The sequence below is a fragment of the Rattus rattus genome, chromosome 2 (genome assembly GCF_011064425.1).
Source record: "Rattus rattus isolate New Zealand chromosome 2, Rrattus_CSIRO_v1, whole genome shotgun sequence".
NCBI lineage: Eukaryota > Metazoa > Chordata > Mammalia > Rodentia > Muridae > Rattus > Rattus rattus.
The window spans coordinates 69,203,491-69,229,743 of NC_046155.1; the positions used below are offsets into that span (position 1 = coordinate 69,203,491).

The 26,253-nt window shown below is 49.6% G+C and overlaps 1 protein-coding gene across 1 annotated transcript in view; it reads right to left on the reverse strand.

The window, feature by feature from the left end:
* Lhpp (phospholysine phosphohistidine inorganic pyrophosphate phosphatase) overlaps positions 1 to 25,048 on the reverse strand; it is an 88,932-nt gene extending 63,884 nt beyond the window's left edge. The window contains exons 1-3 of the mRNA XM_032892419.1: positions 24,878 to 25,048; positions 5,589 to 5,776; positions 2,353 to 2,506 (exon numbers count right to left, since the gene is read on the reverse strand). Of these exons, the coding sequence (XP_032748310.1) occupies positions 2,353 to 2,506; positions 5,589 to 5,776; positions 24,878 to 25,002 (467 nt within the window). The 5' untranslated portion in view covers positions 25,003 to 25,048. The remainder of the gene's footprint in view (positions 1 to 2,352; positions 2,507 to 5,588; positions 5,777 to 24,877) is intronic.
* Positions 25,049 to 26,253: the final 1,205 nt, after the last annotated feature.

Consider the following 26,253-nt stretch of genomic DNA (forward strand, 5'->3'; position numbering starts at 1 on the left):
TGCTTTTAATAGAGCCCACCATTTTTCTCTATTTGCTACTCATTTAAGAAATCAAAAATCTACCCGAAGCCAACCGCTGGCTATAAACACTGTTCCAGGCATCTTAATTTATGTCCCTGCACTAGCAACTAGATGTGGCCCGTTGCAGGTTTAGGAGGGCCCTGGGCCCTCCAGCCACTGAGGGCCACTGTGGCTACTGGGAGAAGCAGGCCAGAGGAGCAGTCAGATCTGATTTTATGCTTCATTCTCCTGCCGTTTCCGATTCCTCGGTGCAGCCTCCCTGCAAAATGACCACTTGACCTCTCCCAGAAGAGCCATTAACCTCCATAGTCTGCAGAGTAAACAGCTTAATTTTCTGATGGCGGCATGACAGGAGAAATTACAAAGCCAATTCCCTCTCTCAGCCCGCACAGATGCCAAATGTAAATCACTCCATTTTGAGGAGAGGGACATCCTGCCTCCTCTCACCCTTGGGGAGGCCACTCCGGCCTTGACTGTAGTGACAGAAGCTCTTCCTAGGCCTTTGGGAAGCCTGGAGAGGCTGCCACCCTCCGGAAGATGTAGAGCCCTTTCTCTAGGATGGAGACACCCCACCTTTCACCCAAGTCAGAATCTGGAGGCCCACTCATATCCAATCAACCGTCACCTACGGCTCAGTGTGCGGAAGCTCTCGCCCAGCCAAGAGCGAGCAATCGCTCTTTTCACCATCCTGTCCTACCGATCCATTTATCCTTGTAATCTGGAATAGCCTCTGGCAACGATGAGACTGCATTCAAGAAAAAATGGGCTGACATAAACGGCCTTATAATATTACTTTTCCGTTATGCACACTTTCTCGTGCAGGTTTGCCAACTCAAATATCCAAGGGCAGGGCCCAGACCAGTGAGTTAAGCAGTCCATGTGTGCCTAGATCAATGGGCATGAGGGCCCAATCACCAAAGCACTGGATGGAAATACTTCCAGCAGGAAACCCTGATGCCTACCAAGCTGGGAGGGACGCCAAAGCATCATGCCACCTCAAAGGCGTGAGATTCTGAACCTGTGGTGCTGCTTCTGTTGACCAGGCTAGACATGCACGGCCTTCTGGAGATCAGCTCACAAGATGGTAACTGGGTCACAGAGATAGTTGGTCACTGTGTACAAAGTCACTCACAAGCTACTGTTTGTTGACCATAAACGGGCCAAGAGGTCTGGGGAGATAGCTCAGTATGTACAGCCTTTGCTGTACAAAGGTGAGGACTGGAGTTCAGGTCCCCAGCTCATGTAAATGCCTGAAGGACACAATGGCCTTGGAAAGCAGAGACAGAGGACCCTTGAGCTGGCGAGTGAGAGCCTGCCATGCCTTGGATCTTCATTTCACTGAGAGATGCTGCCTCACTGAACAAGGTGGAGGATGGATGGAGGATGATACTCCTGACAACCTTGAGCCTCCATACACATGTGTGTGTGTGCACAGACACACACACACACACACACACGCATGCACGCATACACTCACATGTACATACACACATGAAAACAAAGAAAACCTACAGCTTATAAAACAAGGTCAAGCCTGACTCCCACATTGGTTTCCTTTTCTTGTTGCTGTGACCAAATACATGACAATTTAAGAAAGGAAAGAAACACAGGCTCACAGTCTGAGGGTCACAGAACGCTGTGGTGTGGAAGGCCTGGTGGCAAAGGCATGAAGAAGCCAGGTCAAACTGCATCACAGTGAGGAGGCTGAAAGAGGTGAATGCTGGAACCAAGTCGGCATCCAATACCCAGTACCCTGCACCCAGTACCCAAGACCCTACACCCAGTACCCAGCACCTAAGACCCTACACACTGCACCTAGTACCCAGTACCCTGCACCCAGAACCCTATACCTAGTACCCAGCATCCTGCACCTTGCACCTAGCACCCAAGACCCTGCACCCTACACCCAATACCCAGCATCCTGCACCCTACACCCAGCACCCAGCACCCAGCACCGGGCACCCAGCCCAGAGCATCCTCCCAGACCCTGAGTCCACCTATTACTTTATCAAGCATCCCTAGGAACCATTCCTGATCATTCTGTGCTATATCCTGCGCTAAGGGACCTTTGCATCCGTTACCATAAATTTTGGACAGTTGACACCTAGCCTTTGAGGTCTCCTTAGGCAGAAGCCCCTACCCCTCTCCTGGACCAAGATTCATACAGAAACTTGGTCAGGCAGCTCTGGGAAGATAATTAAAGGGGGAAAAAGAAGAATGAAGAGAAAAGGCAAGGGAGGGAGGAGAGCCCCGTGCTCACTCCCAAACCACCTGTCTGAATCTGTCTCTACTTAGAGTTGCCCAGCACACTCCCTCTGCTGCCCTACTCACCCTTTTCCCAGGGATATGAGCACGGGGTTTTCCAGCTCCATCAGCACTTGGAAGGCTCTGTTCATATTCTGATAGGAAAAGCCTTCCCCAGCATCCGCAATCACCACACAGTTTGGGTTGGACATATCAATGTCATCGAATTCTGAGCGGATTCCTAAAGAAACAAGAGAGACAGACAGCCCTCAAGCCCAGAATGTGGCTACTCCCAGCTCCTAAAAGGGACACTTTCTCTTTGCCAGGTCTGCCTGGCAGAATAGTTATTTCAGAACAGCCTTGTGAAGGTTTGAAAGAAAATGGCCCCATGGACTTATAGGGAGTGGCACACACCATTATAAGGTAGCACACACCTTTGATCCCAGCACTCGGAGGCAGAGACAGGCAGATCTCAGAGTTCAAGGCCAGCCTGATCTACACAGTAAGTTCTAGGACAGTCAGAGCTACCCATAGAAACCCTGTCTCAGACAAAAATGAAATAAAAAAGAATTGCCATGGTCTTAGTGTCTCTTTACAGCAACAGAAACCCTAACTAATACGAACCTGGAGCTGGGAAATATCCAGGCATAAATATTCTGTGGTATGTTTCCTACACGGCTAAGAGCAAGAACACAGTACATGCAACCCTATGATGAGCCTCTAGGCTGGCAAGAGGAGCTTTAGACAGAAGACTATTTCTTGTGAAAGAGAGGGTTACTTCAGCAGGCCTGGCTTGCTCAAATCTTGTATGCTCCAGAGAAAGGCCTGCTTTTAAGAGAGGCCCTGTAACAGCTCTAGGGAGGACCCCGGGACCCTACAAAATCCTGTTGGATAGGAGGGGTTTGCACTCCTGACCAACTGGGTCATACTGGGTCAGTATGATCTTGAGTGAAGTGTGTGGATAGAGACGGAGTCCCTAAGGTCAGTCACATGGGGACTGTGTACTTAGATGACCAGCCCTTCTCAAAAACGTGTAGGCACCAACGCTCCCATGAGCCTCCCTGTTGCCAACCTGAAGTGTCACACTTCACTGCTGACACAACCAAGCACATCCAATGTAGGGACAACTGGGATTTCACGCCTGGTTTCTCCTGTCCTTTGGCTCATGCAGCTCCTCCCTTGCTGAGCTGATCTGTGGTCTTTCACTGTACCCAGCTTTAATCCCAAGTTCTGGGATTAAATCTCTAATCTCCGAGTTCTGGGAGCCCTTCCAGGGAATCATTGAAACCCAAGGTGGTCTTTGGGGTCCTGGATCAATTATACATTGTATAACTCTATTGGTATGAAATTCTAAATAGGTACATTTATTTACATTATCATCAGTGACTGTCACTAAGGGGGTAGGGTTGGGGACTGACTGAAGGATGTGCAGGAAGCTTCAGGATGATACTGGAGATCTCTAGAGCAGAGAGAGGCAGAGAGGCAGAGAGAGGCAGAGAGGCAAAGGCAAGAGGATCTCTGTGACTGGAGGCAAGCCTGGGCTACAGATAATGTTCCAGGACAGCCAAAGACACACAGAGGAAACTTCGTCTTAAAAAAATAAAAGTGTAAGAGAGGTTTGAGCTTCTCACTGCATGTAAAATCTTACATCAGCAGAAAAGAAAACAAACTGACCACATACTGAGCCCTGTGAAATGCTGGGGACTGTACCAACATTCCCTGGGGAATGACTCAAAAGTAAAATTACCAGACAGATGGTGGCATGGATGGACACAGAGCTAAGAAAACACTACAGAATATCTTTCTCCTGTCCAGGAGACTGGAAAAAAATGTTTAATAGTGTGTGTGTGTGTGTGTGTGTGTGTGTGTGTGTGTGTGTGTGTGTGTGTGTGTGTGTGTGAAGGTTAGGACAATATTGGGCGTCTTCCTCAATGGCTCTCCCTCCACCTCGTTTGTTGAGACATATCTCACTGCGCCTGGAGCGTGCTAATTGGGCCAGACTGATGGCCAGTAAGCCCCAGGGATCCTCCTGTCCTCAGTCCTTGGATTATGGGGGTGCACCACTGTGCCCAGCTTTTCACATGGCTGTTGGGGATCAAACTCAACTGCTAGTGCTTGTGTAGCAGACACTTTACTGACTGAGTCATCTCCATGCCCCCCCCAAAGTAAATGCTTTTGAGGTCTGTTATACACTTGAAGATTTTCATAGTAAAGTATTAGGGGGAAAACATCAGTAATAAAACCCAGAGAAAATCAGAGCCTGAAGCCAGGTATGTTTACTGTAAACATGGGCACAGCGGCAGAGGAAGGACATTTGCCCCTCCAGCCCCCTCAGCTTCTGTTATGGCGGCTGGCTTCCTTGGTTAGTGCCACCTCTGAGCTGCTGCCGCATTATACTCCCGCCCAACTCCTCTACCCTTCTTCCATGCTTAACAACCCCTATCCCCAGGGAAGAAGAGATGGAATTCCTAAAGACCCTGGCAAGGTTCCTAACTACAGACAAAGGATGTTAGAAAGGAGATTTTTAAAGGCTGAGCATGATTCTCTTAGTTGGTGCCAGGGCAATGGATCCTGCTCCAGCCTTCCAGAGAGCACTCTCCACCTCAGATGAGCGCCCTGCCTCTGCCCGGAGATTGTCAAAATGGAACCGGTACTGAGGGAGGGAAGCAAGGAGGGAAGAGGAAGCAAGGAGACAAAAATTGACCTCGAGTATTTGAACCCCATTTTTTAAATAGTGACCAGAGAACGCCCCCCACTCCTTTGCTCCACAAAAGCTCTCCCCTGCCCCCAAGGGCTCAAGGTCTCTGGTCTTGCATTCAGACCAACTGTCTGGACTCAGACCTCACTCCAAAAGCCATTTGCAAACTTCACCAACCAGCAGGACTGGGTGTCACGGAGGCAATCTGAGGCTGTGAGTGGCTGTTTTTGCAAAGATATGGACTGCAAGCTTGATTTGCATATTCTCATAGTCATCCCCGGCCGTTCCTTCCTCTTTTCTTCTCAATAATCCCTTAGGCGAATCCCTGACCTCTTGCCTAGATCAAGGAACACCATACAACTTCAGGCTTTACTCCCAGGAGCATCCTCAAGCTAGCCTTGAGGGTGGAGGTCAAAGAGGGAGAATTGGGGCTTGGTCTTACCTCTCCCCGACCCCCAGCAGGAAGCCTCATGAACTCTGTACCCTGAAAACTCACAAGTGTCATGGAAGAAATCAGGTTTGACATGCATGTGTTTCCCATGGTTTGGCCCAAGGAGGGGATGGGGTGGGCAAAGGCCTTCTCCCCAGGCTTCACCTCAAGAAAAGCAAGTCAAGGCAGGCCTACCTTCGTGGATGAGCAAGTGTGGCCGCAGGCCTCGCTCCTTCAGGATCTGGCAGGTGGCTGGCGCAGGGGCAGTCACCTCTCCTTCTGAGATGTCAAACCCCAGTCGCTGAAGCACCCCCACCAGCTCTCGCCGGGACTTCTGGGACTCATTGGTGCAGAATCTCACTTTCAACGGGGACCGTTTCAGTCTAGGACAGGAAAACACAAGCAAGAATGTGTTCAGCACAGAAGAACATGGCCTCCTGAGGAGACCCAGAGAGAGAGAAGAGAGAGAGAGAGAGAGAGAGAGAGAGAGAGAGAGAGAGAGAGAGAGAGAGAGAGATCTTTTACAAGGGCAGCTGGTTAAGCAGCAGAGCAGGTCGAGTCCCTATGAGTCGATGAGGTGGACCAGACAGACACAGATGTGTTCAGGCTAGGATTTCACAGCTGGGACAGACCTCTTCTTGACACGGACAATGCTGGCAGACCACATCTCTAAATGTCATGTCTATCCTCACACGATGGTCTGAGTCAGCTTGGAACGCCTCACCCCACCCCCCACTGCAGGAAAGGCATCTTCCCACTCCAGATAAAAGACATCAATTCCCCAGCACCACCGACCTGGCCCACCAGCAAGCTGCCCCAGAATGCCCACCCACAGCTGTTTCTCCACCCCTGTGTTTCTCCACAGCTGTGTTTCTTCACAGCGCTTGCATTTCCCCACGTCCACGAGTTACTAACCCTGGATCCATACTTCTCCAACGGGGTCAGGCAGAGGAACCAAGCTGAGATTTGACTTCTCATTAATATCAATAAACGGGGAACCCCACTCTGTACAAACCCAGAATCGAGGTTCTGTAAAACTGAAATACGCTAAAAACAACCAACACCTGGGTGTACAAATGCTAAATTCTGAACCCCAAGATCTAGCCGTCCCTAGACCTGCCCCTGTGTAAACCTCGCTCCCCAATTTAAAGTTATTAGTTAAATAAAGATGGCTACAGCCAAATACTGCAAAACACAGGTAGGCATGGCTTTGCTTACCAGGCCACGGGTTGCAAGGACAGAAAGAACAGGAAGAGAGAAGAAAGAAGATGGAGAGAGCAGGAGGTCTCCATTAGACATGATGAACCGGGAGCGCGTGGCCGAGAGAAGTGTATCCTGAGGACAGATGGAACAGAAACAACCTGAGTGAGACAAACAGCGAGGAACCTGGGGGACACAACTGGGAAGTGGCCAGTCTGGCATAGAAAAACAGTTTAGGGCTAATTGCCCAATAGTTGTGCTGATTAATTAAATCAGTAAGACTCTGCCTTGATTATTGGGGGGCTGGGTGGGTCATGCTAAGAACTAATAGAGTTATTAATAGCACTTAAAACAAACAGCACTGTGAACCCTCCCTCGGAGTATCCCGGTGGCACTTAGGTGAGTTCTTTGGACACAAAGCCACAGAGAGGATACCTCGAGAGGCCCCCAATGAGATGACATTCAACCTATCCACAGATAATCGCTGTGTACTTGCTACACCCTGGGTGCTGGAATGCACATGTACTCTGGCCTTCCCTGGCCATAGTTCTCAGCTAGCATGGGGGCTGGCTGGCAGTGAACAAGAAGGATCACGGGAAAGGCAATGTTCACCTGGGAGGAGAGGGGCCGTGATGGATACACAGAGGGTATGTGTAATGGGGGTAATGGCTAGATAGACAGGAAAGTTGGGGACGTCCTCACTGGGAAGCAACCGGGAGCTGAGACCTTGAGGAGAAAATACCAGTCAATTGTGCAAGGAAGCAAAGGAAAGGCCACCCAGCAGCAGGAGTGGATTCTAGGAGGCAGCCAGCACACGGACTGCATGGGGACAGCAAGCGAGTATGGCGCTCACCAGGGACCAGCATGCAGGAGGAGGCCACTAAGACAGGAAGCCCAGGCTCATGTCTGGGGTGAGTGGTGAAGCAGTGACTGGTGGGAGCTGTCCTGCTGGCTCCCACGCTCAGATCATGCAGCCCTCACCAAGCCTGACAGGTGTGGAACTGATCCTATCCAGCAACTACACAGCCTGGGTCGCATGTCCTAAGATTAGAGAGGCACTTTTAAAGAACTCCAGGAAGAGGCAGGAGACTCTCAAGTTCCAAGCCAGCCAGGGCTCCATAGATAAGACTATCTCAACAATGACAAAAAACCATGTCTACAATCCCAACCCCAACATGTAGGAGGCTGAGACAGGAGGATTGCCATGAGTTTCCAGGCTAGTTTCTGGGCTAGAATTAAGACTCCATCTCAAAAATAAAAACAGGGCTGGTCGACAAGCCCGGCAACCTGAGTTCAAGCCCTGGGCCCACATGGTAGGAGGATGGAAAACAACTCCTTTAACACGTCTTCTGAATCACACACACAGCACTGCACATGGGAACCCCACAGACTAAACAAATGTAATTTAAAAAATGAAAACAGAGAAGCTCACCAAAAACAAACAACTACACTGACGGTCACCAGGCCCTGCTCTCAGACAACGTCCCTAAATACATTCCCACTGGGTCTCCGAGACACTGGGCTGCCTTGACCTCATGCATCCTGTAAGCTGTTCTTACAATCAATGCAATCCAATGTTAAATGCATGTGTCTTAATAAAGAGCACACGTATGGTGAACGAGTGTGCTCTTCAGTATTTTCCTCATAGATATGGCCTCCTGTTAGACCCAGTCAGAGGTGTCATGTGACAGACCCATCATGCAAAACTGAACCTTGAAGTCAACACCTACTGATGGCCGGTGAGCCCCAATCCCAGTGAGGACATAACCACCTCATTTCACAGGTTATGAAACTGAGCCCCAGAAAGGCCCAAGGCCTTTTGTCCCTCCTCCTGAGGCAGATGGAAGTCCTCACCCCATCCGACCCCAGCTCCCACCCCGAGCTCTCACAAACCCCAAGGCTAAGTCTTATAAAAGATGTTAGGGATGTTTTTGTGCACTGTATTCAAATGCTGATTTCTGTACCCAGCGATCTGGCTGCAGACCAGACTTCCCTACTGTCACTGTTATGAAGCATCTCCTGACTCAGTACTTTGTAAAACACTGTTTTCCACCATCTTCTGATTGGTTAAAGAGCCGAAGAGCCTATAGATGGTCAGGAGATGGAAAGGCAGAACTTTCAGGCTCAGAAGGAGGGAGAGGGTCTCAGGTGGGGATGGGGGAGTAGCTATCGGGACACGGATGAAGAAGGTGGTTTCAGGGCAATTCTAAGATGGCAGGCAATTGGCCACGTGGCTGGGAAATAGGCCAGGCCAGCACCGTCAGGATAGAATAGCTCAGAATCTGCCTCGCTATATATACTGTCTAAAGCTTTTAATAATTATAAAGGTCTCCGTGTAATTATTCAGAACAAAAGTGAGCACAGACAGCCCATACATTCCCAAGAATACCCAGGCCCCGGAGAGTTCTATAGGCTAAGTGAGTGGAGGGAGAGTGGCCCTTGCAGTGTGGAGCCCCACCCTGGAAGGCAGTCAGGTCCACCTCCACTGGGAGATGAGTCTGGAGGATGAGCCTGGTGGTGGGCCATGGACAAGTCAGGGATGATCCTGGCATCTGCCCACCATGGGACAGGGAGAGTAGGACCCTCTTTCTGCCATGTCTGAGATACTCACTCCACTCTGTCTCTATTATCACCTCCACGTCTCTAGGACATCAAGTATCTTCAGTCTTCCAACTGTGTTTATTGTCCTTCCCAACCCACATACTCTGGTAGCTCGGCAATGCAGTCTGCTGGATTCTGTACAGCGTCCCCATGCTGGGTACACACACAAGGAGTCCTTGGAAAACCTAAAACACTTCAACTGCCACTCCCCTTAGGCCGTCTCTGATCCTCTGGGCCCCCTAGCTCGCACGGAAGCAGGTGAGTTTCAGGGATCACCACCTCGGGCTAGCAGTGCCATTTATGAAGAACTGTAGATCTACAGCCTTCCGGCGCCACACAGACCGCATCTTCCACAGCCCCAGTGACTCACCCCTTTCTTATTATTTGTCTTTCCTAATCAGAGGTTTATGAATGACCAATTACTCTCGGTGGTTAATTGCCCTTCATAAAGATGGCTTTTTTACTTTTAAATTGGGCAGTTAATATATTGTGACTAATAGCTTCACCTTGTGTATTATGGATGGGTCCTCATTGATTGGTGCCTGGAATGTGTGATTCACACCCAAGTTAATGGAGCACAAGAGTGAAGAAGTGCAGGGGTCTCGGGGGACTAATTACTGCTAATGAATGGTGATGTGACCTTCTCAGAACAGTGAGCAATCGGTGTGACAGCGAGATGGCAGAGCCTCACATCTGTCACTCCAAACACAACTTCTGATGTGGGTGGGAGGGAGTAGCTCCTTGTCTCTTTTCGAGATACCTACATGAAGTTTGTTGGAAATCAGTGCTTTCTCTGTGTGCTAGTTTATCTGTCTGGGGACAATGGGGTTGGAGCTATGTATGCAGAGCCCTCCCTCTGAGTCCTGTCCCTTTGTGCCACCAACACTGCCCCCTTTCGACATGTCAGCACAGACCCTGGGACCACCAGGGGCCAGCCCAGGAGGTCTCTTTATTTAAAAATCACTGAAAATCATTACAGAAGTAGCTACTCTTATTAAGATAGTAAAGTGTGGGCTGGAGAGGTGTGCCAGTGACCGAGAACACTCCCTGCAGTTACAGAGGACCCAGGTTTAGTTCCTAGCACCCATGTGGCAGCTCCCATCTATATATAACGTCAGTTCCAGATCATCAGCCTTCCCAGGCCTCCGTGGGCACTGTACACACATGGTGTACAGACGCCCATACACATAAAATTAAAGATTAATTTTTAAAAATTTAAAGCGAATAAAGCCCCAATACAGGTTTTCACGGAGTCTCGGCTCTCGGGAAGTGCTGTCCTTGTGCTGAATATCCAAGGCCTGATCTTGTCTTCACACCCCAGAGCAGGTCTTCCTCATCATCTACGAGCTAATTGAGTAAGCGTATTCCCCACTCGGGAGAAAGAAGGGAAGTCTTCTAGGAGAGAAATGACCCAGGCCATCTGGCCCGAGAGCACAAAGCTTTGGGGGCCCTCGGCTATATATGGAGTCGTGTGCAGGCACAGAGGGCAAAATGCCTAGGACCTTCAAATGTAACACTATGCCCCAGGCAGGGCCCAGCAGTCCCAACTCTCTGTTCTGGGGCATCCTACTCTCGGGAGGGGTGAGACATGTGTGGGCCTGGGTTGAAACTGAGATGAGCAAGATGCTTCACACCAGTGTGAGGCCTGAATGTCCTGAGCTGTGGACTGAACTATGCCTCACCAAATTCCTACACTGAAACCCTAATGGCCGCCTCTCCTGTGTGTGCACTTGGAGACAAGGCCTATGAGCAGCAAATGGTGATTAAGTAGAGTCATAAAACAGGGGTCCCCATATGATAGGCCTCGTATCCTCAGAGACACGAAGGGCTGGGTGTGGTGACATATGCTTGTAACACCAACATTGAAGGCAGAAGCAGGAGGACAGCTATGAGTTTGAGACCAGCCTGGTTCTCATGGCAACTTTCAGGCCTAGTAGAGATAAATAAAGAGATGTTACCACCCCGCAAAAAACTGAGAGACCCCTGAGAAGCCTAGTGAAGTTGTCCTCCCTCTCCCTTTGCTCCCCCTTCTCTCTCAGTGCTCACAAAGCAAGGAGATCTTGTGAATGCATGGTAAAATGGCTGTCACCTATCTGCCAAGGAGAAATGTCACCAGAAGCCAACCACGCTAGTACCCTGGTCATGGGCATCCAGTTCTTCCAGCATTGGGAGAAAAAAACAGGCAGTGTAAGCCACAGCTTGGTGGTATCTGTTACAGCGACCCAGGCAGAGGGAGCCAAGAGACCACAGCTACAGCTCTCTGTGAGCACCAGTGCCACATGCTACAGATCTGGCCTTGGGAGGCCTAGAACAGATTTCAGATCGTGAGGAAAGCCCCAAAGGGCACAGCTTACAGAGAGACACTGATGAAGGACAGTGGCTGCAGGTACAACCCAACACCCAAAAGCCTTGAAGGGGGATGCCCCTGGCAGGCCTGAAGGCCCTGCTAAGCTTGTGACCAGAGTCTTAGCCACTGATTCACCCCTCAGAGAGTTCTACTTCCTGTGACCCAACTGGATCTTTGAACTGACCTTAACCTCAGCCAGCAGGCCAGGATGCTCCTCTGAGTGACAACATCGCCGTGTGCAATTACTGTGCATCAGATGAGCCGGTCCCTTACAAATCACCTCGGACTTTACACATCTGCTGGCTGTCGGGCATCTGCCAGGAGCGCTCACCCGAAAATAATGAAAACCCTCTCATTACTGTTCCACGGCAGGTAAAGTGTTAGGACAATTATTGGACATCCTGAGTGACCTTGGGACAGCTCAAAGCATGCCCTCTCCAGCTTGACAAGGGCTGAGAAGCTAAAGAGTCATGAGCTCCCCTCAGAGGGACCAGAAAAGGAGGCCAGGCAGGGCCAGGAACTTGCCAGGGAAAGAACAGCCGGGGTCCCACCTCCTCTTCCTGAAGCCCTGGCTTTTGTTGCCTTTATCTGCCTGGAGGTCCTCTCATCATCAGTGTCTTTAGCTTCATCGTCCCCTGGATCGGATTCCTGTCTTTCTTTAAGGCCAGGTCCACGTGCTCTTCCCTCTAAAGCCCCATCTTACCCTATTCACACAGAAGCCATCCTCCACTAGTTATACCCTGCATGTCTCTAAGACCTCCTTCCTCCTGCTGCTCTGTCAGCTCTGGGCTCCAGGGAACCAGAGCTGTGACTTCAGCATGCCATGTCTTTGCTTCAATGGGTCTCACATGAAGACAGGGCAGAGGAATCCTGGAGACAACTCCAAGGGCTACATCTTTGGGCAGCTAGGTGGGACTATGGGACTATGGGAGGAGTCGGGATTCCCAAAACCCAAAGAGGTCACGGAGGCTAGACTCTAAGAAACCACTGAGCAGGAACATTGGGACCCTACAGGACAGGGCCATCGAAGGGTTTAAACCATGTGTTTACAGGCTAAATGTCCATGAAGTAATCTCAAACTTGGGAAATGGTAGTTCAAAGGCTCTCTGGGTCCACAACAGACAGGGAGTGACCAGCACATTCTTGCAGAGAGGTTATTTGAAAGCTTTCTGGTTCCTGTCCAAAGTGAGTCTGCTGTGGTAACCCAAACCCAGTGCTGCATGCACTTCCTTTATTGGATTAACCTAAGACCCAAATCCCAAGGTGGATCCAAGGCCCACCTGGTACCTGAGAAGCTCATGTGGCAGAGCTCGGGAAGGCCTTTCCCTCAGTCTTCTGCTACTCTAACCACTAGTCCTACTCAGACCTCACACAGGGTGGGATGGAGGGTCTCACGTACTACTGGAATGGGAAGCAGGGCCGTGAGAGGCCATTTCCTAGAGGGATGTGTCAGTTAGTTACTTTTCTGTTGGTGGCAAAATACCCAGTAAAGCAGCTTGAGGGAGGACGGGTCTACTGTGGCTCCCAGTTCGAGGGGTGCGCATTCCGTCAGGGTGGGAAGGCATCGCAGCATTTGAGGCAGCTGGTCTCAACTGCTTCACAGCTCTGAGAGGCACTGAGAGATGAATATTGGTGCTCAGCTAGCTTTCTGCTTCTTATTCAGCCTGGGACCCTGACCCACAGAATGATGTCATCCACACACAGGGCAGGTCTTCCCCCCTATTAGCCACTTTAGAAAACCCCTCCCAGACATGCCCAGAGATCTGTCTCCACAGTAACTCTAGCTCCTGTCAGGTTAACATACTGTATGAACCACCACAAGGGAAGAAGATGTTTAGTACCTCTGGGGTTGTTTGAAGGATACAGACAGCTCCCCCCGGTCCTCAGCCGCCAGAGGGTACCAGAATGGGTCTGGTTTTTGGTTTAGTTTCTTGAGACAGAGTAGGCCAAGACAGCCTTAACTAAACAACAACAACAACAACAACAACAACAACAACAAAGAAGCCAAAAAACCAAAACCAAAAACCTCTTGCCTCAGCCTCCTGACTGCTGGACTCGAGCATGCACTACCGTGCCTGGCTCCTGAAATGCTTTTCACTCTTGTTTCTTTCTTGTTTTGTAGAGAAGGTGCCAAGGAGTCCGGGTGGGCTTCAAAGTCAATATGTAGCCAAGTGTAACCTCGAACTCCCGATTCTCCAGTTTCCTCCTAGACTGGGATCATAACCCGCCCCATTTCAGGGTGGTCACTTAGAGGGCTCTCAGGCTACATGCTGGAGACACTGTCAAGACTGGCACAGAAGGGACACGCCTCTGAGACCTCTGAGAACTCCTCACTGACATTGGCAGAAGACCCTCTGTGGTGGAAGGCACCAAACACAGCACATGTTTGCCTGGACCTGCTACACCTTCTCTGTCCAGCCTTCTCACTTGACAGATAGCTATCTGCTGGCCCACCCAGACCTCCTCAGACTCCAATGGACACCGCTGAGCAGTAGCTAACACTATGTGGTCAGAGTCCAAACTCTGAGCAGAGAGCAGAACGGCAGTGCATAGCAGCCAGGCCTTAGCTCCTCTGGATTAAGGCCATTAGGTCAAGTGCTTTCAGGAAGGCCATGTGACTTAGGCAGGACCCTAGCCAGAGCCCTTACAAAACACATAGTACGCCTTCCCTGTGCTGGTGCCCACATCACCTGCCCTCAGAACACCCAACCACTGTGTTCTCTATGACGTGCTAGAGCTCAGATCACAGGGGTACGCCAAGGCCAGAGCATCGATTTCATAGTGGTTGACAAACATGTGAGTCAAGTGCATGAGACTTGGTAACCAGGGAGATCCTGGTGACCCTCCAACCTAAGTGGGTCACACAGAAGGGAGACTGAGGAATATGACACATGCTGGGGATAGCCATGGCAACAAATCTCACTGGCTAGCCCTGCAAACTCAGCTGGCAGGCAGTCATCCCCGAGCATCAGTGGCCTTGAACAGGCTAGATGGTTGAGTGCCGAGCAAGCCAAGGGCAAGGTGGAGCTGGGCTCAGAAAGTAGACATTGCCTCCCTACCTGCCCTGCAGCTTGTTGCCAACGCCTCTCAAACCCCAGGTTCCTCGTTTATGCAGCAAGGCATTCGCAGCAGATACCAGATAGGGTTGTTGATTCGATTTTTAAAAAGACACTTGGGAAGTACGCGGCAAATTGCAAATACTCAATAGTAAGTGTCAGTGATGAGCATATGGTGACCTGTGCTGGTGTAGGGCATCTCAACTTTCCAGACAGGTTCTGTCCAATAGGAAGCCAGGGTTTCCATGAAGCAAGACCAAGGGAGTGGAGCCCAGAGTGAGGGAGTTCTACTCAGGTATAAGGTATCCTGGAGGAACCGTGAGAGAGAGGAGTCAACCCTCCCCCATCTCATAACAGCAAGCAATGATTGAGTACTGCTTTGCCAATCAGCTTCTCTGTCTGTCCTGGGGGCTCTGCATCATAAGTGAGCTTCATGGGTTTCCCGTGCCACACTGAAGGTAAATCCATACCTCTGATCCAGAGCACACACATTGGCTGCTCTCACTTCCAGGGGAGAAACTATCATGCCTGAGATCACATCCCAGACAGCAAATTTTACTGCTACGGCTACAGCCTTACACCCTCACCTAAGACGCTCAGCCTCCTTCCAGCAAGTTCAAGTTCACAGATCAATTATGACACCGGCCCAGATAGATGGGGGTGTTGTATATTAGTCTGGCATAGTGGTGAACACCTGGAACCCCAACCTCCAGGGCAACAGTTCTCAACCTACAGGTCATAACCCCTTTGGGGGGTTGTATATCAGACATTTACATTACAATTCATAAACAGGAAAACTACAGTTATGAAGTAACAACAGAACACTTTTATGGTTGGGCGTCACCACAACATGAGGAACTACTGAGGGGAGTTCCTTCTATGAGGGTTGCAGCATTAGGAAGGTCAGGAACCACTGCTCCAGGGAGACAGGAGCAGAGTAATACTCTTCTTGAACTCAGCTGTCCAGGTCTACCTATGTTCTGGGCAACAAAGTGAAATCTTCATCTCAAAAGTAACAAGTAAGGTGAGGTGGCTCAGCCATTAAAGAAGCCTGCTGCCAAGACTGGTCACCAGAAGACGATCCTGAGGACCCACGTGGTGGAAAGAGAGAACTGACTCCTGCAAGTTACCATCTATGTTCTACATGTGTGCCGTAGCACAAGTACACACACACACACACACACACACAGTGTTATGGAATATAATGTGGCAAGGGGGTACATGGTACATTTGGTGGGGCTGAGTCAAAGTGCACCCCTGAGAAATTATGACTTATAACAGACCTGGGATAAAGGGGTTTATTGGTGGGGGGGGAGTGAGGACCTGAGGAAGGGGTAGAGGCGGAGGAGTACATATGTTAACAGGCAGACATATGGGAGCAGAGCTGTGAGGGCAGAGAAAAAGGGTGGTGGGGTAGCGGTGGGGGTTGAGAGAGACACCCACAGAGAACAGATAGAGGAGATGCTGAGAAGAGACAAAGAGCTGGAGAGACTGACTGGTCCACGTCCAGCACATACCTGTCGCACCTGGCAGCTTGAGGGAGTAGGGCACGTGCGCACACACACACACACACACACACACACACACACACACACACACACACACACACACACACACACACACACCACGGGTCAGAGAACAGTTTAAAGGACTCTTAACACCCAAGGACAAATAACTAAATACAGTTTTTAAAATTTGCTCTGAGGGTAATACAGAGTTAAGACCTTACTCCGGCTGAACAGAGTTGGGGAGGAGAGGAGACAGGGCAAGGGCAGTGACTGTGTGACAGGCAGCTGCCTTGGGGACTTCAAAGATGGGTTTGGGGTGGGGGCTGTGTCACAAATGCTCGGTGCTTTGGGGGAACATAAAAGAAAGGTGGTGGAAGACCCACAGGATCAGTCTGAGGCAGGTACCACAGCAGGGTGATGGCAAAGGCCTTGAACTTTTCTCTGAACCAAGTGCTGGCAGGGACATTTACTGAAGGAAGTTACCTGTTACGAAATTTCAAGTGTTGACATTACAAAACAGAAAACCCAGAACCCAGGATAGAGTATGCTGCTCTGGTCCGTGCCCTCCCCCATCATGGCTCACCTGTGGACAGGGAAAAGGGCAATATATAAGACCACTTAATCTCACCATCAGCTCTTGCCAGAGGGTCGAGACCCTTGCCCAAGGCCTGGGTGGAGCCACCAGAGCTCCTGGTAGGTAGGGTAAGAAAACTCAAGCAAGTGCTTTCCCCAGCTGACTCCCTGGCTAGCCTGGCCCACAGGTGGGACTGAGAGGAAGCAGCTTGGCCAGTCTGCTCTCATTGTTATGGCTATTCCTGGGGACTTTGTCCTCAAGACCAGATGCTGTCCTGACAGCTGAGCACTGAGGTCCTAGAGTTGGGGACTAGCCAGATTTCAAAGCTGCCCTGACCCTGATCACTTGCTGCTGCACCCAGACTTTCTGTATAGCATCTGGGTTTCCATAGGGTCCCTAAGACTTCTTTCTATTCACCCTGAGGATGGAGAGGAGCCACCTGGAAGGCTGGGCTGTGGGTCTGGCTCACCATTCTGGGTGGGAATTGCTTTATGAGATTGCCCTGGGCTGAGCCAAACCCGGTTCCTTCCGCTGGCCCCAAAAAGGCCAGTCTGGCCTAGGCTGGTCCAGATGTGCTTTAGTGGCCTTCCACAGGATGCAGTAAATGCCCGTCTCTTTTCACATGCAGATGCCTCGGGGCCATCACCAGGGCCTGCCCAGCCGCCCGGGGCCTTTGTGCTGCAGCCCCTGCTGTGCCCAGCCTGCCTCTGAAAGGCTTCCCTCGGGGAGCCCAATCTGCCCACAAATGGGCTCCAATAAAGGCATGTTGAGGGGTGGAGGAAGACCCAGGCGGGTTACAGATGTCCACACCTGCCCACAGGTCCTACGACAGTCAATCAGCCCCACCCAGCAGCTTCCAGGACTAAGTGTCTGTATGGGTGGGGGATGGGAGGGGGTAAGAATGACTCCACACGGGAAGAACGAAGCTGCCCTTCTTCCATCTAGGATGCTCTTAGGTTCACCTCTCTGGATATCAACTCAGCGATCTGTGAGGCCTGTGAGCACCTGCAGCCTTGGACTGCCGCCCACGCAGTCCAGGCCCCGTCTACCTGACACACTAGGCTACCCAGCACAAGCTGTTCACTAGGCTCCATCAGTCTCCAGGCACTGGCCGCACTGGCTCCACCAGGGTGTTGGTATCTGGCTACCTGGCTCGCTACCAAACTCTCGGGGCTTAGAGCAGGGTTCCCGGTACTGCAGGTGTCCAACTAATGCTTGCTGGGTGTGTGGGCGGACGCATGCATCCATTTGCCTCTAGTGAGAACTCAGCCTCTTTTCTGCTTTTCTAGACCTCCACCCTCATCTTGGAAAGGACTCACTGGGAAGGTGTGGAAGTGAGGTAGGGAGTGAGCGCCCGGCTGGCTGGCTGGCGAGCCTCCTTCAGGCGATCTTCATCTCATTCTCAAAGGCTAAGATTATCCTCTTCCTGTGCGTTGTCCCCCAGTAATGTCAAAAAAAAAAAATCGGTCACCCCAGGAAATCCATAGAGAATAATGGAAGACAGTGAGCCATCCCTTCCTAGACTTCAAAACTCAAGATGCCTCCTGGGGGCCCGTGGTGCGGTGCCTGGGAACTGCCAGGGAAGTGCGTGTCCCCCTGGGTCCCATCCCACCCCCATCTCAGTGTCCCTTTGTGGCTGAGGGCCTTACCCTAGGAACTTCCTTTGCGCTCAGGCAGAACTTCAAAGGGAGCCCTGCACTTCAAGGGGTCACAGAGGGAAAGGTGGAGAGATCCGACAAGGCCACCCGAGCCAGCTGGATGGCCAGCTGTGTATCCTGGCAAGCTGGACCCATTGGTGAAGGATTCTGGGAGGGTCACTGTTGGCTCAGCCACCCAGAGAGGAAAAACCCCCGGAAACTTCAAAAGCAGGTGTGTTTTAACAGAGGGCAAACCTCTTACCCAAGCCTCTGGCACCCGTGACAGGGGAATGGTGGCCTGTGGGGCTGCCCTATGTCTGAGCAGGAAGGGTTGGCCTTATGGAGAGGCCACTTACGCATTCTCAGCAAAAGCCACAGAAGAAATGAGGCAAGAAAAGGATTGTCAGTCAACAGAGTCAAAGGTCACCTGAGATGCTCCCATAGACTGGGCACAGATTTAGGGACTTGATCCAGTAGCAAAGGAGACAGGCAGTTCAGAGAGAGCAATGTCAGTCCTCTGGGTTCCTTGTCCCCTCAACAGGAATAATCTCGCAGGCTTCAAAAACGGGGCTTTCCCCTCTGTCTGTGCCACAGCTGCCTTCAGTGTATTTTAGGCTTGTCACAGGCAGCCTTGTTCATAGTATCACCACACCAGAGACACCCCTGCTATGCAAGACTGTAGGGGTCAAAACAGATCTTTTAAATTTCTTTTTTAAGATTTTTTTTTTATTTTATCTTACGTGTATGGGTGTTTTTGCTGGCACGTATGTCTGTGCACCACATGTGTGCCTGGTGCCTGCAGAGGTCAGAAGAGGCCATCAGACCCCCGGAACTAGTGTTATGTTTGGTTGTAAGCCTCCAGGTGGGCGTTGGGAACTAAGCCATGATGGAGTTGCTACAACCTGAGCCTGGGTCCTCTACAAGAGCAGCAAATGCCATCTCTATCGTGCTCAAAGCATATCTTAGAAAAGTTTTCCTAGGACCATTCAGGAGACACAAGCCACGGGGTCTAAAATGGTCTTTTCTAACACCACAACTCTTTGCCTTCTTTTCTTGGATAGCAGCATTGACAGGCTACGAGTGTCAGTCAGTTCTGGGGCAAACATTTAGGACAGCAGTTCTCACCTTTGGGTCAGAGCCCCTTTGGCCAACCTCCATCTCCAAAATCATTTACATTATTGTTCTTAGCAGTGGCAAAATTAAGTTGTGAAGTAGCAATGGAGTAATTTTATGGTTGGGGATCACCACAGCATGAGGAACTGCATTAAGGGGTTTCAGCATTTGGAAGGCTGAGAATCACTGATTTAGAAGGAAGCCTCGCCAGCCCCTTCCTCCTCAAAAGTCCAGGTCTAAGATGGTGGTTAAGGGCCTGCTCTGGTCTGGCAGAGAGGTTCAGAGGTCTGCTTTGCTATCCTAGCTCAGGTACAGACTGAGCTTTCCTCACTCTGAGTCTCCAGTAGGCCTGCTAGTTAAGAAAGGCAACAGCAGGCCTGGCAGTGGTGGTGCCTGCCATTAATCCCAGTGCTCAGGAGGAAGAGGCAGGCAGATCTCTGAGTTCAAGGCCAGCCCGGTCTACAGAGCTTGTTCCAGGACAGCTAGGGCTACACAGAGAAACCCTGTCTCAAAAAACAGAACAACCAAACAAACAAAAAAGGTAATAGCACCACCTTAGACGTCAGAGAGCTCTAGAAGAAATCTCTGATGAAATTCCTATGGGTAGAACACTCACCCCCAAAGGCCAGCTACCTTGGTGTCCCTGGGAGATACCTGGACATCACCTGCCTGGGAGGTGTACTATCCAGAACTACACTACTGTCTAGAAATGAAAGGCTCAGACGAGGGGTACCTCCTCCTGCCAGTTCCTGACAACAACTCTGTGCTCCTGACAGGAGGAAAAAAACAAAGGATGGAGACAGAGGGACTGAGGCTCCGTACGTCACACTATTCTTCACAGGGCTGGGAAGTAAAAATGACCCTGCTACTGTCAGTGATTGAGGGGATCAGGACATAGTTCCACGAAGCCACCCTCAGCGGCCAGAGGAACTCCACTAGACTTGCAGAGACCTCGATTCAGGTTAAAACAGGAGCCATGGCTTCAATTCTCATCAGATTTTCAGGACTGGTCAGTTAAGGAAACAGAATTGGAAGTTTTATTGAAGATATTTTAATTTAGGCTTAAGCACAAGGCTGAAGAGAGAAGACACACTTGGATGCATAGGTCCACGGAAGAGTCACAAGCAGTAAGACATGCCCAAGTGTAAGGATGGGCTTTTCACTAGGCACAACTATCTTAGCATTAACTGTAACCATCCAGGTGGCTCTCAGGCTACCTCTTAGATGGTTGTTAAATTTTATTTTATTTTTAATTCTCCATTTTCTCTTCCTTTTAATAAGAGAGATGACAGGCTTTTGAAGTGCCATGGATGGGTTTATAATCTGATAAAAGTAAAACCAGGAGCCACTAAGGTTACATTGCAAGGGGTATGGTATGTCTCTCTGGTAGGTACCTGTCTCTGGTAAAGGGGGTTTCTGGTGAGAGCCCTAGGAAATTGCAGGCTTACAGCTCGGAAGGGATGACGGCCTTAAACAGTTAACTTTGCTGGAACCGTTCTGTGAGTAAGAGGCTTCAGCCAGACTCAAGGCTGAAGGGCTCCTCTCAGTTCTCATGTTCCCAGGATTTTCCCTGCCTTCTATTGTGCCTCACTTCGAGGAAAGGACTGATGAGCTGAGTGTCGGGGAGGACGAAGAACAGCCGTGACTCTTACACACTGATGGCTTGAGATCCAAATGACGCAACCGCTTTGGCGAACTCCCAGGCAGCACTTATCACTTACTCCTGCCCTGTAGTTTAGCCACTCTACTCTGACATGCCCATCCTCTTATAGAAACACACTCGCACGCTCACCAAAACACACGTTCTAGAATAGTCACAGCAGCTCTAGTGGTGATAACACAGGTAGAAAAATTATGTCATCATTTGGTTTGAACAGGAACGCCCCCCCCCCATGCTCATAGATTTGAATGTTCGACTCCCAGCTGGTGGAGCTGTTTAGGAAGGATTAGGAGGTGTGGCTTTGTTGAGGAGGTGTGCCACTGGGGGAAGGCCTTGAAGTTTCAAGAGCCCAGGAAGCTCTCTCTGCTTTGTGCTTGTGGATCGGATATGAGTTCTCAGCTACTGCTCTAGTGCCTGCCTGACTGCCTGACGCCATATTCCCCATGACAATGGTCATGGACTCACCCGCAGAAACAATAAATAACCTCCCAACTAAATGTCTTTTTAATAAATTGTCTTGGTTATGGTGTCTCTTCATGGCAGTAGAACCATGACTAAGACATTCCTACATGGAAATATGCTTAATGACACCATCAAGCCATCTACGCCACAGACGCAACGGAGCTCTGTGAACAGCAGGTGAGAGGGACAACTTGAAGGGGACCCTTAAAAACTCTGTGATTTCTTGACTGCAGAAGCCACGTGACCAGCTGCCTCCTTAAGGTCCCGCTATCCTGACTTCACTCCATCTTCTTTACAGCCTACAATATCGAGAGTCACAAGCAAAACTAACCTATGAGTGTAGAGGGCGAAGCTCTGGGCAGGGGAGTATGGAGGGGGCTTTCTGAGAGTGAAGTGAACTGAGTGTCACATGCGCAGTAAGAACGTCTTCTAGATGTAGAATTTTCAGCTTAATGGGACCACATAGGAGACAAGCCTCTGAGCATGCCTGTGAGGGGTTCTCTTCATTAGTTAACAGAATTGGGAAGATCCACCCTAAGTGGGCAGCACCATCCCCTAGGCTTGGGTCTCCCTACTTTATAAAAAGCAGGAAGCTAGCCAAGCACAAGCATTTATCACCCTGTTTCTTGACTGAAAAAGCCACAGGATCCCTTCACTCCCTGTTCTCTCCAGCCCCACAATATTCACACAGGGACAAGTCTCTTTAATTCTCTTTTCCCAACTCAACTGCCTCTTCCTTTAGCCACTGTAAGTGTCCATACTAGCCACCGTGGCTCCTGCCACCACCACCCCCACCCTCCCTTGTAACACCATTCTTCCCGTGCAGCTGAAGAAAGCCACATATTATAACTTTGATTTGGAATGGTTCAAAAGCTTTAAAAATGTTGATATATAATCTTGGACAATGAAGGGGCTTTCTTCCACTCTTCCCCAACCCACTTCTCTCTGCTTCAACCCCATCTCTTCAGTAAGACTCCAAAATACCAGCAGGGTTAGTATTGCCTTTCCAGGGTTTATGCAAATATAGCATCAGGAACATGTGCATTTCTGTCTTTTCTACCCCAAAGAGGACACAATGATTGCTGTCCTCATACTGTATGGTGTCCACAGCAGACACTGGGTCAGTTACTCTTCCCTGATTATGGAGAGTGGTTGTTCTTGGTCTTTTATGACTTCATAAGACACAACCACCTTTTATTTCAATTCCTTCTTTCTCTTCTTTCTTTTATTGTTTTTGTTTTTGTTGTTGCTTTTTTATTTTTAAAGACAGGGTTTCTCTGTGTAGCTTTGGCTGTCCTGGAACTTACTCTGTAGACCAGGCTGGACTTGAACTCACAGAGATCCTCCTGCTTCTGCCTCCTGTATGCTAGGATTAAAGGCATCTGCCACCACTGCCTACTGCCCTGCTTAGTTATTTCTAGTAAACAAGTCAGGACAAATACCCAGAACTGTACCCACTACTGCCAGGCACTGCCAATTGTCTCTTCTTACATGAGGTGGCAGTGTTTGTTTCTACAAAGTCTCAAAAAAAAAAAAAAAAAAAAGCAAACTTGTTCTCAACCTTTGGATTCTTGCCAGTTTTATTAAAAACTATTGGTATAGTTTTACTTTTAATTTCTAATACTGTATGGGCATCACTGGTGTCTCTTTCCTGGTGAATGATTATGTCATTTGTCCATATTCTCACTCAGTTGCTGACTTTTTTGATTTATATATTCTAAGGCATGGATGCAAAGGCTCTGTTGCCAAGATGTCAAAAGAAACCTCATTTTCATTACACTTATTTATGTTATACATGTATACATTATACATGTTCGTGTGTGTGTGTGTGTGTGTGTTCGTGTGTGTGGATATGAATACATGACCACGGAATCTCAATTGTCAACTTGATGAGATCTAGAATCACCAGGAGACATGCATTTGGGCGTGTCTGTGTGTGGGTTCTCTTCAGTTGTTAATTAGAGTGGAAAGAGTCACTACCTATGAGTGAAGAGTCACCTCCTATGAGTGGCACCATCCCCTGGCTTGTGTGCCTTGGAATTGTCTTCACATATACTGATCTATGGTGACTCAGCTTCTTCATTTGAGCACAAAATATGGCCTAACTTCCCTTCAATGAGATCCTTATGCCTTGCCTGCTTACATGAGGCAACTTCACTTCAAAACATCATCCAGTGTCCAGCTACACTCTAAGAGGGACCTCCATCCACATAATTAACTGCCCAACATCCAAGGCTCATTGAAACAAAGCCAGCCCTAAGTTCTAGACTTAGTAGAGAATAGAGGCCAGAGAGACATGTAAACTGGTCTTCCACCCACCCAGAGGGTCTAGGCGCTTCCTAGTTCTCGGTGTCCCTCACCAGGCCCTTTCACTTTGATACAAAACCGTGTTTGTGTCCTTGTTACGTCATCAGTGCCATCTCTCTTGCTCAAGTGTTTTCTCTCTCTCTCTCTCTCTCTCTCTCTCTCTCTCTCTCTCTCTCTCTCTCTCCACACACACACAGAGAGAGAGAGAGGGGGGGGTGGGGAGAGGCCTCTCAAGGCCTCTCAGATCAAGGGACTTACTTAACTGCAGATAAGTAAACAGTCCTAGTTAGGTCAGGGTACCCCAGCTGGTGATTCTGAGAGGCTCAATGCTAAACAAAGAGCCTCTTCCAACTGCTCATCAACATTACACAGTGCTATCTGGGGACAAAAGGCAAATAGCCCAGGTTTAATGCCACATGCTGCATGGGCAAGGCTTGAAGAACCAGACCCCTTGTCCTCCTCAAATCAAAATGAGAGAGAATTAGATGGCTAGCCATTGTATGTGATTTAAAGTTTTCTAAGAGAAGCAGGCGGGTCGTTTAAATAGTTTACTTAACCTAGTATATTAAAAATGGTCATTTAAACATGTAAGCAACATACTGAAATATTTTAAAGGAACTTTTCCATTTATTTACTTTTAGGGTGGCGCACGTACAAGGAAGGCAGATAGAGGCAACTTGCTGTAGCCACTGTTCTACCATATAGGTCCCAAGGATTGAACTCTGGTTGTCACAGTTGGCAGTGAGTGCCTTTTACCCATGGAGCCATCTCACCCGCCTAACATATTACAATATTAATGAGACAGTCTACACTTTTTGAATCTGTATTATATCTGAAAGTTAACCAACTACTTCCAAAGCACAGCTCCAACTCATGAAGGTCTAGAACCAATCCAACCTTCCCTACCCGGTTCCTAGCCAGCCTGAGGGGTGGGGCTAGAGCGCGAGAAGGAGGAGCTAGCGGGTACGCCCCGCCTCCGGTAGCAACAGCCCGACACCCCCTACGTTGACCTCACTAACCTCGCCACCGCCTCCACAGAGCCTGCAATAGCAGCTCCGCCGCCTGCGCCGCTGTCATACAGCACGCCGGAGATATCAAGCAGCACCCCCCGTACGCCCGACAGCCGCTCAGCCCACGAGGCCATCACGTCCAGCTGTACACCCGAACCCAGCGTTGCTGCCGCTCGTAACCCGCAGCGTCTCCCGCGCAGAGATGCTTGGGAAATGTAGTCCTCAGCTTGCGGGCCGGGCGCAAACTAGGAACCACGTGGGCCAGCCTGGCGCTTGGCTGCCAGGAAAAGCAGTGAACATGTACCTCGGAAGGACTTCATCCCCCTAAGAGTCAGGACGATGCAAATTGAAATCAAAAGTAAAAGTCCAGGAGGGATGGCTCTCACCTGTAATCCCCAGCAGGACTGAGAGTGTGAGGCCAGGGTCAGCAATATGCCACAAGGGGGTGAAGCAAGGTGTTTGTCTCAAAACCTAACAACTTGAATTCAATGCCCAGGACCTATACGATAGCAGAAAAAAAACTATTCCTGCACATTGTCCCCAGAGCTCCCCATGAGTGCATACACACACACACACACACACACACACAGAGTAAGTAAATGAACTTGTGTTAGAGACCAGCCTGGCCTCAATAGTGCCGTTCTGTCCCAAAAGTGGAAGAGAGGGAGAGATCTTGCAGGCAGTTAGATAGCCGGCCCAATCACATTCCTTGGAAACATACTAGAGGACAAGTGTAAACAGAATGTCTGTGGTGTAAATAAATGATAATGCGAAGACAAGCTGAAGAAAATTAAGATAGAGAATACAGATCGCATATCAGAGATGCTGAAAGAAATGTGCCGACAGAAAAACCAGCCAAGGGGTGGTGGGAGAAGCAGGTGGAGTTCTCTTGAGTTTGAGGCCAGCCTGGTACGATGAGTTCCAGGACAGCCTGGGCTACACAGAGAAATCATGTCTCAAAAAAACAGAGGAGGAGAAGGGGGTTGGAGAGAGAAGGGGACAGAGAGGGAGGGAGAGGGAGAGGGAGAGAGGGAGAAAGAGAAAGGGAGGGAGGAAGGAAGAGAAAAAGAGAGCCAGGTAACAACCTTGGAAAACTCTTCTGTTCTAATATTATATGAAAAACATAAGTTCAAAAGTTGTATGCGGGCTGGAGAGATGGCTCAGTAGTTAAGAGCACTGACTGCTCTTCCAGAGGTCCTGAGTTCAAATTCCAGCAACCTCCTGGTGGCTTACAACCATCTATAATGGGATCCGATGCCCTTTTCTGGTGTGTCTGAAGACAGCTACAGTATATTTACATATAATAAATAAATCTTTAAAAAGCAAGTTGTATGCAAACAATAACCTTGCAAAAATAAAAAATATAGTAATATGGGAGGGAAGAA